This window comes from Carassius auratus, chromosome 1 (genome assembly GCF_003368295.1).
Source record: "Carassius auratus strain Wakin chromosome 1, ASM336829v1, whole genome shotgun sequence".
In the NCBI taxonomy this organism is placed as follows: Eukaryota; Metazoa; Chordata; class Actinopteri; order Cypriniformes; family Cyprinidae; genus Carassius; species Carassius auratus.
This window is the reverse complement of record NC_039243.1, coordinates 32658836-32676427: the sequence shown is the minus strand read 5'-3', so window position 1 is coordinate 32676427 and position 17592 is coordinate 32658836. Positions and strand designations below refer to the sequence as shown.

The following is a 17592-nucleotide window of genomic DNA, read 5'->3' as shown; positions in this document are numbered from 1 at the left end:
TTTACATTTGAAGCATTGTGGTCTGGTTGTAAAAAAATATATTTATATATTTTTTTAAAAGTGTATATATACATATATATATTATGTTGTTTTACACACACATAGTTGTAAAATACAACCTTCTTGTAAAATGCAATATACTTTTTGTGGATTTCTTTGTTTTATGCATCGTGGAAAACTTAGACCATTGATTTTTATTTATTTATGTTTATTTATAATATTTATTATATATTTACGATGACTGTGTTTATTTTTGGTTTTGGATATTGTAATATATAGATATAGATAATAGCTATTCTCTCTCTCTCTCTCTCTCTCTCTCTCTCACACACACACACACACACACACACTCTCTCTCACACACACACACACACACACACACACACACTCTCTCTCTCTCTCACTCACACACACACACGAAGGTCTGAGTGTGATTAGTTGTCTGGTGAGAGTGTGTGCTGTGAGTGTATGGGGGGAGAGACTGACAGTGACACCTCCAGGCCACTAGGGGAGCACTGCTCCTTTAAATCTCATATCTAACAGGACTTTTCTAATTGGTTGATCGTTCTTTAGGATTTTGGGAAGTGTAGTTCGTCACCAGGAGATATTAAAAGGCATTCTTTCTTTTGGACTTTACTGTTGGGCTTTTAGTAATGTGGTTGCAGGCTCGTTGATACACATCAGTAATGTGAGTACAGCTATTTATGCACACAATACACATTCAGCTAGCACTAATACTGAATTCAATTAAATTAGCATTTTTTTAAATTAACATTGCACATTAAATATCTACATGGTGATTAAAGTTGAACAATAAAAACAACAATAATATTAATATTTGACGAAAAACTTTTTTTTCTGTACAGTTTTATTTTATGTTATTTTTTATTTTTTTTGCTGTTTCAATTAAGCCGTCATTTTTATGTTTTTCATGTTAGTCACACATTTCTATGAAATTTATTTCTTCAGAGTGACAAACAATATTGGTGTCATGTGTTAACATTATTAATGAGCAATGCATTTGTTACAGTATTTATTAATCAATGTTAATGAATGAAAATACAGTTATTGTTTGTTCATGTTAATGCACAGTGCATTAACTAATGTTAACAAGCACAACTTTTGATTTTAATAATGCATTAGTAAATGTTGAAATTACAATTAACTAAGATCAATAAATGCTAAAGAAGTATTGCTCATGCTATAGTTCATTATTTAACTGATTCTGTTAATTACCGTTAAATAATGAATCTTATTGTAAAGTGTTACCAAGATATTTAAAAAAAATAAGTATTTTTTTTTTTTTTTTTTTTATACACATAATGAAAGGCAATAGGTTTGATGTTTTCAGGAACAGAATGTTCTTAAAAATGTCTTTTGCATTTCACAGATTTTTTTTATTTTTTTTCACACAATAATTTTCCCAATTAACTAACTATTAACTATGACTTTCCCCTCTTCCCCCTGTTAAGGTACGCGGTTTAAGACTAATGGATCTAAAATATCATAACTGGTAATAAACAGACATTAATATGCATGATAATGAGCAACTAGAAGTGGTCCTTAAAATAAAGCGTTAGTTAATTTGCTACTTTTCCTTTTTGCAACACGACACACATTTAGTTTTCCCTGTGTGTTCAAGCTTCCTGAAAGTGCTCTCGAGGTGTCTAGGTTTTGAGACAAAGCTAATATGAAAAGACTTTGAATGCACGCAGTATTGCAGGTAGTGAAAGTCTCGTGCACGTTACCTGTGATGTTCAGAGTTCCCGAACAGATCCCCTCCCCAGAGCTCCTGGTGTTTCTAGAGCAGTTCCAGCCAATGATCAGTGTGTGTCCGCATCCCCATCCTCCTCACCTCAGCACCAATCAGCCACACACAGCGACGGGAGACTCTCACAGAGCTTTCCTCCTGCTGCTCCTCGCCTGAAGAATGGCGTCTCGTGTTTAGTCGTGTGTTTACTGTGTGCTCATCGCAGTAATGTGATGCTCTGGTGTCTGGATTGTCTGGTAGGTGATGGTGCTCTTTCGTTTTTTTCTTCTTCTCTCGCTTAGCGATGTTGGCGCATGCTTTCTGAATGTCCGGTGTTTTATTATTTATTTCGGGAGGTTTTGAAGGCGCTGGAGTCATTAAATCTCATTATGCAATTTGATATGCACTGCACTCAACCTCTTTCTGTCTCCTCTGACTATAGGAGATTTAGTATTCTCTGAACTTTGTTTAAAGCACATTGTTAGCAGAACTGGGATGATAATAATAAATCATTAGTCATTTTCTTCGCCAATGCATTTCCACGTTGTTTCTCAGAACTGAAACCTTCTCATGCTTCTAAGTGTGATTTTTTAATAGTTTTGTTCTGCTAGCCTTTAACTAGGAAGTTATAAAGCAGCATGAGCCTCTTTAACAAACTTCATGTCAGATAAATGGCAGGGTCTCGGTTATGAATGCTCATCCAGTATTGTCTCTCAGATGGATGATAGATGCAGTGTTTAATTCAGAACCAGACGTTCACCGAGCGTGCTCTTGTAATGTACCACATTCAGTCAGCGAGAGAGTCTAGTGAAAGGTAATGCAAGTAGAGGAAGATGTGTCTAATAGGCTTTTATCTGTGGCAACAAAACCCATCCAGACGGGGAGATGGGAAATGGATCCCCACACACTGCGGCTGGAGCGAGCCTCACGGAGTTTCTTTGTATCAATTCTGGTTTCTTTTTCAACATATTCTTTATAAGAGCTTTGTGCTTGATGCATGACTTCTCAAGTCTGAGGCTAAGATAGCTCTCATAGAAAAATCTGTTCTGTGTCAAATGTGTTTGCTTCTGATTTGATGCTGCTTTATTTTTGTAAGCTTTGGTCCTGTACTGTAATCAATATAGTAAATACTTTAATTTTTATTTTCTTTCATTCTTGGCGATGCAATCATATGACTTTCAGGTATGTTTATGTCTGCTTCCTATTGTTATTGCAGCATTAAAGCTACAGGGAGAAAGTAATGCATTGACCATTTCAACTTGTGAAGTACAAAGCTTTCACTTTAGATGATGCATGGGAAATATTTGTCACTTGTATGCATAATTATTGTTCTCTTGTTTTAGCGGAGAGGATAAACCGTGATGGTTACGTCTGGAGTCTAACGAGCTTCACCTTGACGAAAAGCAACCCCTCCTGAATATTCCTCGTGAGCACTAGCAGTCATGTCTAATCTTAACAATGCACTCTGCATCGAAAGCGGCCAGAGCACAGACTTGTCGCTCTTGCACAAGGATACTCTTCAGGACGGTGGATTAAGCCAGCTGTTGGATTACAATGCGGAAATGGAAAGGTACAGGTCGCTTGCAAACTTTTACAAATGCAATGGGGCATTTCCACAGACTGCTAAGATCGCCCGCATAACGACACCGATTTTCCCCAGCGCCAGAATCGGCGTGTCCCCTTGGAACTGTGATAACGGCATGCTCTGGGGAAGGAAATTAAACCCTAATAGAACCGGCATGCATAGAAATGAGTCCCAGAGGCCGGGGAAACCTGGCGTGCCACTGGAGACGCTGCAAATGGCAAATAATAATTTCCTCTCCAGCTTATCCCCCGAACACTGCAGACCTTTAGCAGGAGAATGCATGAACAAGCTGAAATGCGGTGCTGCCGAAGCAGAGATAATGAATCTCCAGGAACGTGTTGGAACTTTTTCCGCTATTCCGACGTTAGGGGGCATCTCATTGCCCCCCGGGGTCATCGTCATGACAGCCCTTCACTCCCCTGCAGCCGTTACAGACAGTGCGTTTCAGATTACCAATCTGGCAGACTGCCCACAGAATAATTCCTCCGCATCCAGCGGGAACCCGGCGAAAAAGAAAAGGAAAAGGTGTGGGGTCTGCACGCCCTGCAGGAGGCTGATCAACTGTGGAGTGTGCAGCAGTTGTCGGAACCGTAAGACGGGTCACCAGATCTGCAAGTTTCGGAAGTGCGAGGAGCTCAAAAAGAAGCCTGGCTCATTGCTAGAGGTGAGACACCATGTTCTCTCTCCGTGCACTCAGAAGCATTAACCTTTCCTTCTAGTCACGTTTCTAAGCCCTTGAAAATAGCTTCAATGCCTGAACACCCCCCCGCCTCTCAAATCTGCCTCCCTGCCTAGCCTAATGGGCAGTAATTAGGGGTGTTTGTGCGGAGAGCAAGCTGAGCTTGGCTCAGACACGCTTAATTGCTGCCAGTCAGGCTGGGGCTGGAACACATCCCAACAACCAGGGCTTGGCTCCGCTCCAAGCAGAGCTGGGAAACGGTTATCAGCAGAGAGCCATCCTTCTCTGCACTTGGTCATTTTAACCAATAATAGAATCTGTCTCCTGACGAGGCTAGTCGATCTCCCCCGCAACGAGAGCCATAGTAACATTCCTGCCGCCGTTCTTCCTTCGCGCTTGGGATGCGGAAATCCTGGAATCTCATCCTAATGATAGGCCTATCCTTAAACCCTGAAAACAATATATATATATATATATATATATATAGCTGAATCTATCAAAGAAACCTTTCAAGGTGATTTTGGTCCAAATAATTTGTCTATAAAACATAGCCTTTTAAAAATACAAATTTTTGGTGTGTATGCTTGATTGAAAGTGGACAAATAAAAGCTAGCTACGGCTCTGTTTACACCGGGTGAACATCTGTCATGGGCGATGTGATGTGGACAGTGCAAAATACAAGGGTAAGCAGTGCACAAATCTCACAAATTACACAAAGAAAGGCTTTCGTAGTGTCCTAATGCAGAATCACTGTCTACTCCTCTAAAAAGGACATTGACTTATAGTGTAAGTCTGATCATCAGCATGCAGTGCACTTCCCTTCACAAACAGTTCTTACAGGAGATACGTTTGAGAAGCATTGGTTGTAAACTGAGCCTAAAGCATATTTCTTCCTGAAGTAATTCTCCAGCTGCTAACTGAGTGCACGGAAATTCATCAAACTCTGTTTAAATATGTTTTACTGCTGGTTTCTTGAGTCACACACAGGTTGGGGTTAAGTGAGTCTGTGTCTGGAGATGTAGCAGCTAGGATAAAGTTCTACATACTTTGCATTACTTCAACATGAATGTTTGGGCCAAGTTGCTAATCACAAACTGTGTTTGTTGTTGATGTGATTTATATGCATGAACAGTCTGTAAGCTATATGTAAGCTCTATAGGTTGGTTTCTTATGAAAGCATAAACAGTGTGTCCTCTGTGGTGCTTCCAGGAAGCCCAGAGCCTTTCATAATCCCATCAGTTTGGGTGACCAATGGCAGACGAGGGAAACCTGTTTGAAATCTTTATTTATTTATTCCATTTGGTGCCACTAATGGAACAGATGTAACAGACCTCCCCTAGTGTATTCATATGATATTAGGACATTATGGCACTTTGGAACTTTGTTCTTTTCTTTTCAGTAAATGGTCGTTTTGGCATCAGTTCTGTTCTGTAGAATGCAGTTTTGAATCTTGGAGCACTATCTCCATTGCTGGAAGTTTTAATGAGCATGCTTCATTTGGTCTTGATAAAGTGATAAAAAAAATAATCAATGGGTTATACTGATATAACCCATATATATATATATATATATATATATATATATATATATATATATATTAGGGGTGTAACGATACGCGTATTCGTATTGAACCGTTCGGTACGACGCTTTCGGTTCGGTACGCGGTACGCATTATGTATACCGAACGGTTCGTTGGAGTAATTAATTATATTTGAAAAAAAAAAAAAAGAGAGAGAGAGAAATATAATGATATGCGTTCAACAAGGTAGCCCAATAACCCAAACAACGTAACAGGCAACGCCCCTGACACTCCCGAAGAAGAAAAAAACACCATCTTATATGTTTATGTTAGGCTACTCAGCAGGCGCTCGCTCACTCAGTACACGCTGAAGGCTCGTTGCAAAATAGCCAATGCGTTTAACAGACTAGAAATGAGAAGATCCTCCAATAACCAACAGGTCTGGTGTTTGGGTGCACTTTGGATTCCCTTTAAGCTATAATGGTGATGGCAAGAGAGTGGTGGATAAAAAAACAACGGTATGTCGCATCTGCAACATGACAGGGTACACCAGCGGGAATAAAAAAAAAAAATAAAAAAAAACACCAGCGGGAATATCTGGGATATATGCGTCAGTACTATCTGGGAAAAGACGAAAAAAAGGAGAAACATGCACGCAGCAAACTATCCCTGCAGCATTTAGACACTATAGCTTACAGGGAATCCAACCCAAACACCAGACCTGTTGGTTGTTTTAGGATCTTATATTTCTGGTCTGTTAAAGGCATTCGACATTTTGCAACGAGCCTTCAGCGCGTGCTGAGTGAGCGAGCGCCTTAGGGGCCGTTCACATATCGTGCCTAAAAACGCGTGGAAAACGCTAAGCGCGTCTTTCTCCTCCTTTCCAAAGCTCTCGGGCAGAAGCGCTCATGAGGCGTCTGTCTTTGCTAAGCAACAATGACGTGCTCTCTCCATGAGACGCGGACATTTCAGCGAAGGATAAATGGATTTGCAGCTCTAAAAATCGCTTGCAGTAGCTCTGCTACTAAATTTATTTCAAAATTGCAATCCATATACAACTATGATCAGCTGATCCTTCATCTTGGCTGAGCTCTCAACCTTGTTACGGGAAAGGATGAAGCTGATTGGTTAGTTCTTGTCACATGACCCGCGGTGCGCTTGCGGCATTCTGAAAAGTTGAGATGTTTTTACATTTTGCTGTATCTAAAACGTACCGAACCGAACCGAACCGAACCGTGACATCAGTGTATCGTATCGAACCGAACCGTGAATTTTGTGAACCGTTACACCCCTAATATATATATATATATATATATATATATATATATATATATTTTTTTATATATATATATATATATATATATTTTCAAAAATGCATAACATTTATTCTTGAAGTGATAGTAAAAACAATACAGTAAAATAACTATTCATGAAAATGCTGTTTAAAAAAATCTATAATAATTAAAGACAATTTACTTGTACACCAAATCAACATAATAGAATGATTTCTGAAGAATTTTGGGCCACACTTTATTTTTATGGTTCAATTCTTATTATTGACTGTTAACTCTGACTTTAGCCTCAATAAACTCCTAATTACTGCTTGTTAATAGTAAAGTAGTTATTAATTTTCAGTATGAGGTCGGATTAAGAGATCTAAAATGTCCTCATGAAGAATGAAGCATTAATATGTGCTTTATAAGAATTAATAAACAGCCAATATGCTAGTAATAGGCATGATAATAAACAACTAGTTATCGTTCTCTAAACTAAAGTGTTACCTCTTGTTGTTGCTCTTCTTAGAATGTGAGGAAATGTAGAGTGATTTGTTTCTGTGTAAAGTGTGTTCATCCCATAGGTGTAATGGTTTTTATTCAGTAGAAACTGTATATTCTATGTCCCTTCACCAACCCTACACCTAACCCTAACCCTCACAGGAAACTTTGTGCATTTTTACTTTCTCAAAAAAACTCATTCTGTATGATTTATAAGTGTTTTGAAAAATGGGGACATGGGTTATGTCCTCATAAGTCACCCTCTCCTTGTAATACCTGTGTCATACCCATGTCATTATACAGAGTTGTGTCCTGATATGACACAAAAACAAGAGCACAAACACACACACACACACACACACACACACACACACACACATGTATATAGACCCAGCTGATTGCACCTTTAGCTGCTCACAAATGATAAACTCCCAGTAAGCAGCTGGATGTTGCTGTCAGTGTTGTGCACCTGGGAATCACCCTGAACTAATTATATCTTCAGCAGCAGTGGAAAATGCAAATTAGAATTTTACTTACACCCCTGAAATCGGAGAGCCAATTTAATCTAATACCGCCTTTAATTTAGCGCGCTAATGCAAGACCCTGGAGGATTACTCTCTCTCTCTCTCTCTCTCTCTCTCAGACTGGATTAGTCGAGCAGAGACGTCTTATCTTTCCTATCGTTTCTTGAGCTTGTTTTAGGTATACAGTACTGCTCCAGGTTATTCAGATAGTTTGAGCGTGGATTCTGATGTCTTTTAAAGATGTTGAACACTGTGCATACATAAGCCATGATCTATATTAGAAAGTGATTGTTGTCCCTGGTTTACAGTAATGGGTCACATGTTATACATGCTGTATAAAGGGCACGAAGAAACTGATAATTCTGTTTCACCATAAAAACAAGAACAATTCAAGATCAAGAGATTCAAGATTTTTTATTCGTCACATACACAGTTATATATAGATCATATATAACCAGCAGTGAAATGTGAGTCAGGTCTGAGAAAGAAAACAACACAGATGAAAATATACATAAATATAGCTATGAAATGTGCAAACAGGTTGATACTGTCAGTATGTCAATGTGAGGTAGTGAATGATGAATCTCTTACTAATAATTGAATGAGTGGAGACATGAATATGTTAAGAGGCTACGGAAGCACTTACCAGATGGCAGCAAAGTGAAGAGATGGTTACTGGGGTGGATGGAGTCCTTGATGATTTTAGCAGCTCTACTTCTGCAGCGTTTGAGGTAGATGTCCTGAAGAGAGGGAGAACAGATCTGGAGATGTGCACTCAAAAATGCAAAAAAAAGAAATGCACTCAGCTAAACGCACAACTCTCTGCAGGGCTTTGCAGTCTTGACTGGAGCTGTTCCCATACCACACTGAGATACACTGAGTCAATACACTTTCTATGGCCCCTGAATAGAAAGTTTTCAGGATTGCTGGTGAGACCCTGAATTTCCTCAGCTGTCGCGGATGGTACAGTCTTTGCCTGGCTTTATTAACCTGTGTTTGAATGTGAGTAGTCAGGTCCTCCGAGATGTTTACACCAAGGTACTTGAAGCTGCTCACCCTCTCCACAGGTGTCCCGCTGATCATGAGAGGAGTATATGTTTTATTTTATTTTAGTGTTTATTTTAATATAGGATATGATCAGCTATCATATTAGATATGATTAGCTAATTCACATGTGCACCAACAAATCAACATTTTTGCATTTCCCATAGTTTTTTATCCTGCTGTCTGTGGCACCAACTGACTGTATAATTTTATAATAAAAAATCATTTGGTCATACTGCACACACCATGATTGCAAACGAGATGTGCACAGATTTCCTGAAATTAAATGAAGATTTATTATGCATGGTTTAATTTGAGTTGTGAGATGGTGTGAAGGTCTGTGGCGGTTCTTGTGTCTTTAGGTCGAGCAGTGAACACAATATGTCACAGGTTCAGAAGCAGTCTGAGGATTTGAGACGAGCTGTTCTTGTGTTGGGAGCGTAAGCCGTGAAGGAAGGATTATTTATTTATTTCTGAAAGAACCTGTCAGAATTGCCTCCAGAGGATTGCAGTCATGAATGGTGGCCTGGTTCCCAGTCCATACGTTAATAAATAATGTCTCTGTCAGGGCAGTGTATAATGAGCACATCAGCACACCGTCTTCATCTGCTGAAGAGACCCGGGTCTCTCTCTCTCTCTCTCTCAGCTTCTGTTTCCTAAACTTTACCCTCCTCTTTTATCAGAAAACTTTCTAGCAGGACTTCTCCACATATTTCTACATATTGCATGCTGGGTAGAAACTGATGCATGTGATCTGAACAATGTCAATCATGATCATATTCAGATTACTGTTACTTTTTTATGTGTTACATTATTACATATTATTCACACAATGGCAGTGATCGGCTCATAATTTTTAGATTCTTCCTTATTATTATTTTCTTTTACATTCTTCTTTCTAAAAAAATCCCAGTGTGTGTGTAATAGTGCCAGTTCACTATATAAAATGGCCATGTAATGTAAGTTTTTACTCGCGCTCATTAAACCATCTTTTGAAAGAAGATATTATTTATCCATATGTGACCCTGGAGTCTTGAGTCTCTGAGGTGTATTTGAAACAATAGCCAAAAATACATTGTATTTAAAAAATATATATATATTTTATGCCAAAAATCATTAGGATATTAAGTAAAGATCATGTTCCATGACTAGATTTAGTAAATTTCCTACTGTAAATATATAAAAACTTCATTTTTGATAAGTAATATGCATTGCTAAGATCTTCATTTGAACAACTTTAAAGATGATTTTCTCAATATTTAGATGTTTTTGCTCCCTCAGATTCCAGATTTATAATAGTTGTATCTCAGACAAATATTGTCCTCCGAACAAACCACACATCAATGGAGAGATGATTTATTCAGCTTCAGATGATGCATACATCACAATTTTAAAAAGAAATGGACCATTGTGACTTGTTTTTGTGCTCCAGGGTCACATATATAAAACAAAACTGAGACATTTCAGAAAAAAATCTTCTTTTGTGTTCAGATATGCCACAGGTATGAAACAAAATGAGGGTGAGTAAATGATGATTTTCATTTTTTGGGTGAAGCGTTGCTTGGCGTCCTTCAGCGGATGTGTTTGGCTCTTCATCTCATCCTCGCTGACAGCATCTGCCATCATCATCATCCTCATGGTGTTGAGAGGTTTATCTGCTGGGGGTGGGGGAGCAGGCGTGTGTGTGTGTGTGTGTGTGTGTGTGAGAGAGAGAGAGCGTGCCGCATCCAGAATCCTCTCTCATTCATCTTGCCTGATTCTGGCTTTGACGTGCTTCCTTTGTGAGCGGGACACAAGACTGTATTCTTCATCTCAGTCACATCAATGCATCCATGCTGATTATCTGAAGGCACTGGCTGGGGGGGGGGGTGCACTGATTTTAATGTGCCATATCAATATAAAATACAAATTGAAAGTGCATTAATCATTACATCAAGGTTTCCCAAACTGGGGTAAATAAAGATTTGTTCATCAGCAGTTGATGCAATGTGGAGAAAACGTGTCTTTAAACTGATAATATATCATTGTTTCTAAATCCAGTGTTGAAATATAGACATCTGACAAGTGAATGTCCACAAAACTGAATTGAAACGTGTATTGAAAAGGCTAAGCATGGAACACAGGCTTTTATTATGTACTGTGTGTACTGAGCATTTGCGACAGCATCTAGCATCCTCTGATTGTGTTGTGATGTGATGGAGTGGTTCTGACGGAGAGAGCGCTGCTAATTGAGCTCTCTTTGAGGCGAGGACAGACGGATGGAAGTGAATTTGAGCAGCACTCGACCGGATCGATGGTGTGAGACTTAACAAAAGCCAGAGATGCCAGCCTCACACATCAGGGTCATTACTGTCTCCAGACTGATCCATGTCAGTGATGTATGGATTTAGAGACTTTCTCTCTCTAAGCCACAACGTATTTAGTATTTTCTTCTCATTCAAAGGAAAAGGGCTGTTTTCCACTTCTGGAAAGATCTGGACACTTGTATTAGTTTTCAGCGGTTGGCAGTTACACCAGAATATATGTGAGAAGAGACTTATTCTGTCTGTGCAAACCTGTCTCTTTGTGTTCTTTACATTCAGTCATTCATGCTTTTATTCACTCGAGATCCACCCTTCAGGATTTCACATGCATTTTTGCATATAATTCTTATTTCTCTTTATTTTCTAAGTGGTCCTTTGAGGTTACATTTAAAAAAAAATGCATACATTAATGAATTCACTTGAAAAGGAAACAATTCCTGGACATAAGTAATGTGTGAAATGCATGACATAAACACTGACCGTGTGCGTATCCTTTACAGATCGAATGAAATGATTGCTTCTTTGTGATAATAATCCTGTGTCTTTGTGTTTTCTCCAGAGAACGGCAGTAAACACCGGGGAAGCGTTTCGATGGTTCTTTTAGGAGTCTGAAACAAGGACATCATATATCACAGACTGAGCACAAAAACATCTCGCAGGGACCCAAAAAGCCAGACTGTGGAGGAGAGACGGCGGGACAAAAACAGACTTTCTAATTGTATTTGCTGTAATTATTATTGTACTCTTGGCAGCATCGTTCAGTGTCTGTCGGTGTGTTTTAGTTTCTCGGCTGTGCAAGTTGCAGCCATTCTTGTAAAGAACCGAGTAGACAATCATTAAAAACGGCAGAAAATAACGTGGTTTAATGACCAGTGCGATCACAAACCTCTATTGTTTAGATCTGCAGCAATAATTATTAAAGTAATTGTTCTCTGCCGTCAGATTCCAATCTTTCTATGGAATGATTCTAAGAATACCTCTTTTCACTTAAACCCACAAATTCGGAGGACACGTGAGGTTTGGTGATGTTTCTTATTTGCACACAGTAAATCAGAGTCTGTGTTGATTTGGTGTGGGATACTGCAGTCTGGGGAACATTATCTTGTGCACTTTTGTTCGGATAGTCTCGCAAAGTTTGATTGGAATCCATTTAGTTTGGGTGAAACTGTTTTAAACGCTGCCCAAAGGAAAGGTTTCCTGAACATCACCGTAAGATTTAGCATTTTTAATTCTCACTAAACATTCCAAAATGAGTTTCCTAATAAGTTGCTCATTGTCTTGACCCTTCTGTAATGTTGCATGTGTAAATGTGTTTTTGTTTTGAAGATAACTCAAATTTGTATATTGTTGTTGTGATGCTTTTACGTGTTAAAATAAAAAAGAAAAAAAAAAGACACCGGGTGATACTTCTAATCACACTTATACAGTTAAATGGCATAACTAGGAATTTATCATCTGTTTCTTTTCCTAATTCAGGCATATGAGTTTCCTGTCTCTGTGAAATTGTAATGCAAACCATCACAAGGGATAAAAAAGCGTGAAGAAAATACAGGGGGAAAAAACAGCATTGTCAGTTCCATCTTCCCCTCGAATGCAGAAGTGTCAGATGGAAAGAGAGAGTCTCCCAGCGGCGTTAAGCTTTAAAGAGAGACTGAATCCCATGCGCTTGGTTAATGCGTGGAAAGGGTGTGTTTTGGGGGATGGATGGATTACTGAAGGCTGATGGGGAGACGCTGTTTGGGTATTTCATTTTTGAAGAAGGAAAAGGAAACAGGGATTCTTTCCTCCTTGGAAACAATGATGGGAAATATAACATTATTTATAAATAAATACTAACACCTAGCTCCAAACTAGACAGCTTCTTCTCTCTGATTACATTCAATTGCAAACTGCAACCCTGTTATTTATCCAAAATTCAGGTTACTTGTGAATTTAGCAATTTTGCCAGCCATTTTTGCATTGTTACCAATGAAATACACAGTGTATAATAACTCAGTATATACAAATCTGAAAAGAAAAAATCGAAAATTCATGTAAATTACGCGTTTTGCAGCAGTTTCAAAGTGAAATATCCAGTGTCCATCCGACCGAATGTAATGTATTCTAATCAAAACTATGAGCGCGAGGTCAGAATTACCAATATTTTTCCATTTTAACATTATGTAAAAGTTTATTTCTGTAAAATGGCACATTAGAATAATTATGGCGGAAAAAAAATATTTTAAAATTATTACATTATGTATGTTGACTAATAAGATAAAAATACATTTGCTGAAATGACCATGCATTTTAGCATTGAACTCTTGTCTCGTGATTTGTTTCACGGATGTTGTACCAGGTGCGCTACTGAGCAAGTTTACTCCATCAGAAAAGTCACACGAATGGGGCTGATTATCTGATGCAAATGTAAAAAAAAAAAAATCATGCATGCATTTTGAGGTCATAGTATTAGTAAAGAATGATGAAGAAAAAAGAAAAAAAAATCAAGAATCTACCCCGAAATCATAATTTGTGAGAAAAGTAATAAAAGTAATCGTTTTTTCTTTAGAAGTAATTTTAGCTGGAAACTGCAGTTTTGTTTATTTTGATGCAGAACCTGTATTTATCAAATTATGATTATGCCTCAAAGTTAAGTAAACTGATTGCACACACACACACACACACACACAAAAACTGCTCAAATAAAATTTTGCTTTATCTCATGAGGTGAACTCCTTTGACTGACCAAGAGAAAGTCTTTATGAGTGTCTAATGGGAAAAACCCTTGTTACTGAGTCTGTGCAGGCTTCTCTGCTGCTCAGGAAACTGTGTTGTACAGGAATGATGATGTGTTTGAACAGCCCTCGGCTCGTGATCACAAGGGCCATCAAGAAGATGTTGAACGCTGAGATTAAACCACATCAGAGAGGGCTCTAGTCCTCCTCTGTTCTTGAACCCGTTCACACACCTCGATTTCAAGTAGGTTCCCTGAAAACACACAGTCCTCCACTGAATAAAGAAATGAATACAGAAACGTGTCGTAAAAATCAACTGTTCATGGATTTTTATTTTTTTTCACAGTAGCTGATCATATTAAAAATCTTCAAAATGCGCGGGACATCCTAAAAGTGTTTGTTACAATTAGAGCAACCCAAACAACCTCCAATAATGCACTCTTTACCCTACAGAAAGGAAAGGAGAAAGGAAAGCCAAGATGTTGAGGGAATGAGAGTGTAAAGCTGGAGCATGCCCTCCTTTTTATTATTTATTTCCCATCTTTTCCGCAGCGCACGTATTGATGTGGAGAGAGCGGGTGTGAGTGTGCGTCAGAATCATTTCCTGATGAAAGTGAGGAAGTGTTTGTAATCAGCAGAGCTCTGATGCAGCACGACAGCACAAGCACTAGAGCGAACACAAGATGCTGTCCTGTCTTCATACGTGGATGACTCAAATCATCAAAAGGTAAAAAGGTCAACAGTTCAAACGTAATACGGCAGAACTGTAGTGTTCGATTCAAAACTGAGGACATTTTTTAGCATTGTTCTTGGGGCCTTTGAATATCTGTGTGTGTGTGTGTGTGTATCAAAAGTGAAGAGTGTACTGTAAATGCAAGAAAGAGAGAGACCCAGCTCTCATGTGCTCACCTTTTTAACACACGCTCATAGAACCAGTGCAATGGAGGAAGGAATATGCAGTAGTATACGATTCATACACACTAGGTGAGTTTTTATTTATTTTTGCTAAAGTACAGATTTTGTAAATTTATCGTGTAACTGATTTTGCAGTTTGAATACATGTAAATTTCAAAGAAACATATTTTTAAACTAGGATTTAATATAAATTACTTTTATTACAGACAGTAAAAAAAGAAAGAAAAGAAATGCATGCAGACACTATAGTCACGTCCACAACACTTAAAAATGTCCATGAAATAGGAAATTCTTTGTTCCTGTCTTCATGCATGGCTTCGACTCTTTCTGTGGGCAGTGAAGGATGCTGTTACTAGGCAACAAGCATAACAATGATACAGGTGCTCAGTCTCGGGGGGGTGGGGGGGGTTGTTATTCTTCTCTCTCTCTCTTTCTCTCTCTCTCTCTCTTTCTGCATTTCTTTCTGTCCTTTTTTAAGCACTTTCTGTGCATTGTTTGCTGCTCGTAATGTTCAGTTTTGAAAAAAAGAATTGCAAAATCTAAACAATCTCTCCTCATCTCCTCACACACTCACACACACACACACACACACACACACACATACACACGCAGAACTATGCTCTAGTGATTAAACTTTGCAAACTTTAAAAACAGTTACAATTGTGAAATATTTAGAGGAGAAGAGAGAGCATGTGTGAGAATATTTCCATCCAATCTGATCAATGCTGATATTAATCTGTCTGGCAGATTAAAACGGGAGAAATATGACGTAGCCCATAAAACTGTTCGTCAAACATGATGACTTCATCCTATCCCCTCCACAATGTCGTAATAAGGAGCGTTTTTCTTTGAGCTATACGTTTCCCTGAAAGCATGTATTTATAATAAAGTGCCAGTTGCTAGCATTAGTTAGAATCAGGAACTAACAATGAAGAATAATTTTAGAGCATTTATTAATGTAGAGTTAGTTTTACTTTAATGAATGACTGCTCTACGTGTACGTGAGCCGATATATCCTTAATGCAGCTGTTTTTATTTATTATGCTGCATTGTTCAGAAGCAGCAGCCGAATTCACAAATAAAAGATTAAAAAGGTGTTTTTTAAGGTGTTGTTATTACAGTGTAATTAAACATTGAAGTACTAAGCAATACATGTACTGTGTGCATGTGTGCATAAACACAGCAAAGCAGTTCCACCTTAAGAGCGGAACCTTAACAGATGATCTGGGTTATTTGTCTGCCAGTGAGCCGGCACTAATAGTCCGAGCAGATACTGAAGAGGAGCGCAGGGCTGTGGAGATCTATTAGAAATTCCCATCTACACGCCTCATACATATTGATTTCTGACACCAAGCAGCACTGAGAGCCCCACGGGAATCATATATTCAGCAGCGAGGAGGTCACACAGTGCATAGAGATTAACCAGACAGCCCCCTGTGTGTGTGTGCGCGTGCGTGTGTGTGTCTGTGTGTGTGTGTGTGTGTGTGTGCGTGCGTGCGTGTGTGTGTGTGTGCACGCAAAACATCTTTGTTTCCATTCATTTGTCCTCGTCATCGAAGGTGAGCAACAGAAAAGCTCCGGTGATTTGTATATGATGCAAGAAACTGAATATGCAAAGCGATACTTTATTACTCACACCACGACTGTGAACATCAGATGAGTCACTGTATGATGAGAGGAATTAATGGAAAACTTGGAAGGGGAAAAAAAGACATTTGTGTACCAACATTGCTAATTTAATATTAGATGAGACAAACATTCTTTGATTTAATAAATTCAATATTAATTACGTATTGGAAAAATACATTGTATTGGTCGTTGTGATTTTCTTGTAAATATAAACAGTGTTTATTTAATCTTAAAAATCTGTCGTATTAAGTGTAACTGGGACAGGAATTTACATATAAACAAAAAAATAATAATTTAACAAACAATAAAGTCAAGAGATTACATCTAATCAACAATCAGTGCCACAAACACAGACACACACAAACACACACTCACGCAAACAATAACTGACGCTTTAACATAATACTTCATATAGGAAGCATGAATGCACAGCCTAACACGTCTCTTTACATCCATACAGCACTTTGTGTAATCATTTGATCTTACATTGAAAAGTGTTCGGTTAACATTGATCTCATGAGGTGGATATATTGTAAAAATTTGCATGACTTGAAAAGTACAATTCATACAAATTAAAGTATTTTAATGTAAACGTGTTATATGTTCACACATGGATTTCTTTTATTTTAGTATTTATTAGTTTAAATGTTTCGAAATATATTTTAAGGTATGTCAATGTATTTTTTGGCCATGTTTTGTATTTATTATATATTTATTTTTTATTTCAATCTTCATATACCTTTTTCTGTGTGTGAACTGTGAAACATATATATTAAGAAGCATGTGTGCAGATAAAAAATAATGTAATTAAAGGTCAGAAAAAGTCTTCAATCTCTTAAATGATATAACAAACATGTTAATGATCTTTTTAAACATCCAAAACGTAACACTAGAAATCACGAGACCCTAAAGAGATCCAACTGAAATGTTATTTGTAAGGACTGAAACATTAGTCCAGACAGATTCTGCTGTTTCTCCTGTAATCAGATCAGCCTCAGACGGATGACATCACACACAACAATGACACAGAGAAAATGATATCAGACAGTGGCTATGTATCAGTATATTATTCTGATTTCTGAAGATCATGTGACACTGAAGACTGGAGGAATGATGCTGAAAATACAGCGGAGCATCACAGAAATACATTATATA

The 17592-nt window shown here is 38.1% G+C and overlaps 1 protein-coding gene across 1 annotated transcript; it reads left to right on the top strand.

Moving 5' to 3' along the window:
• Positions 1-1498: 1498 nt before the first annotated feature.
• LOC113108152 (CXXC-type zinc finger protein 4-like) lies at positions 1499-12530 on the top strand. Its single transcript, XM_026271005.1, has 3 exons — positions 1499-2007; positions 3094-3999; positions 11739-12530. The coding sequence occupies exons 2-3, from the start codon at positions 3193-3195 to the stop codon at positions 11781-11783; spliced, it is 852 nt and encodes a 283-aa protein (XP_026126790.1). The 5' UTR covers positions 1499-2007; positions 3094-3192; the 3' UTR covers positions 11784-12530.
• Positions 12531-17592: the final 5062 nt, after the last annotated feature.

Excerpts from the sequence above, each read along its gene's own strand:
- LOC113108152 (XM_026271005.1), top strand. The coding sequence starts at position 3,193 with ATGTCTAATCTTAACAATGCACTCTGCATCGAAAGCGGCCAGAGCACA. Across the intron at positions 4,000-11,738 it reads AGCCTGGCTCATTGCTAGAG|AGAACGGCAGTAAACACCGG; the intron begins GTGAGACACCAT and ends TGTTTTCTCCAG.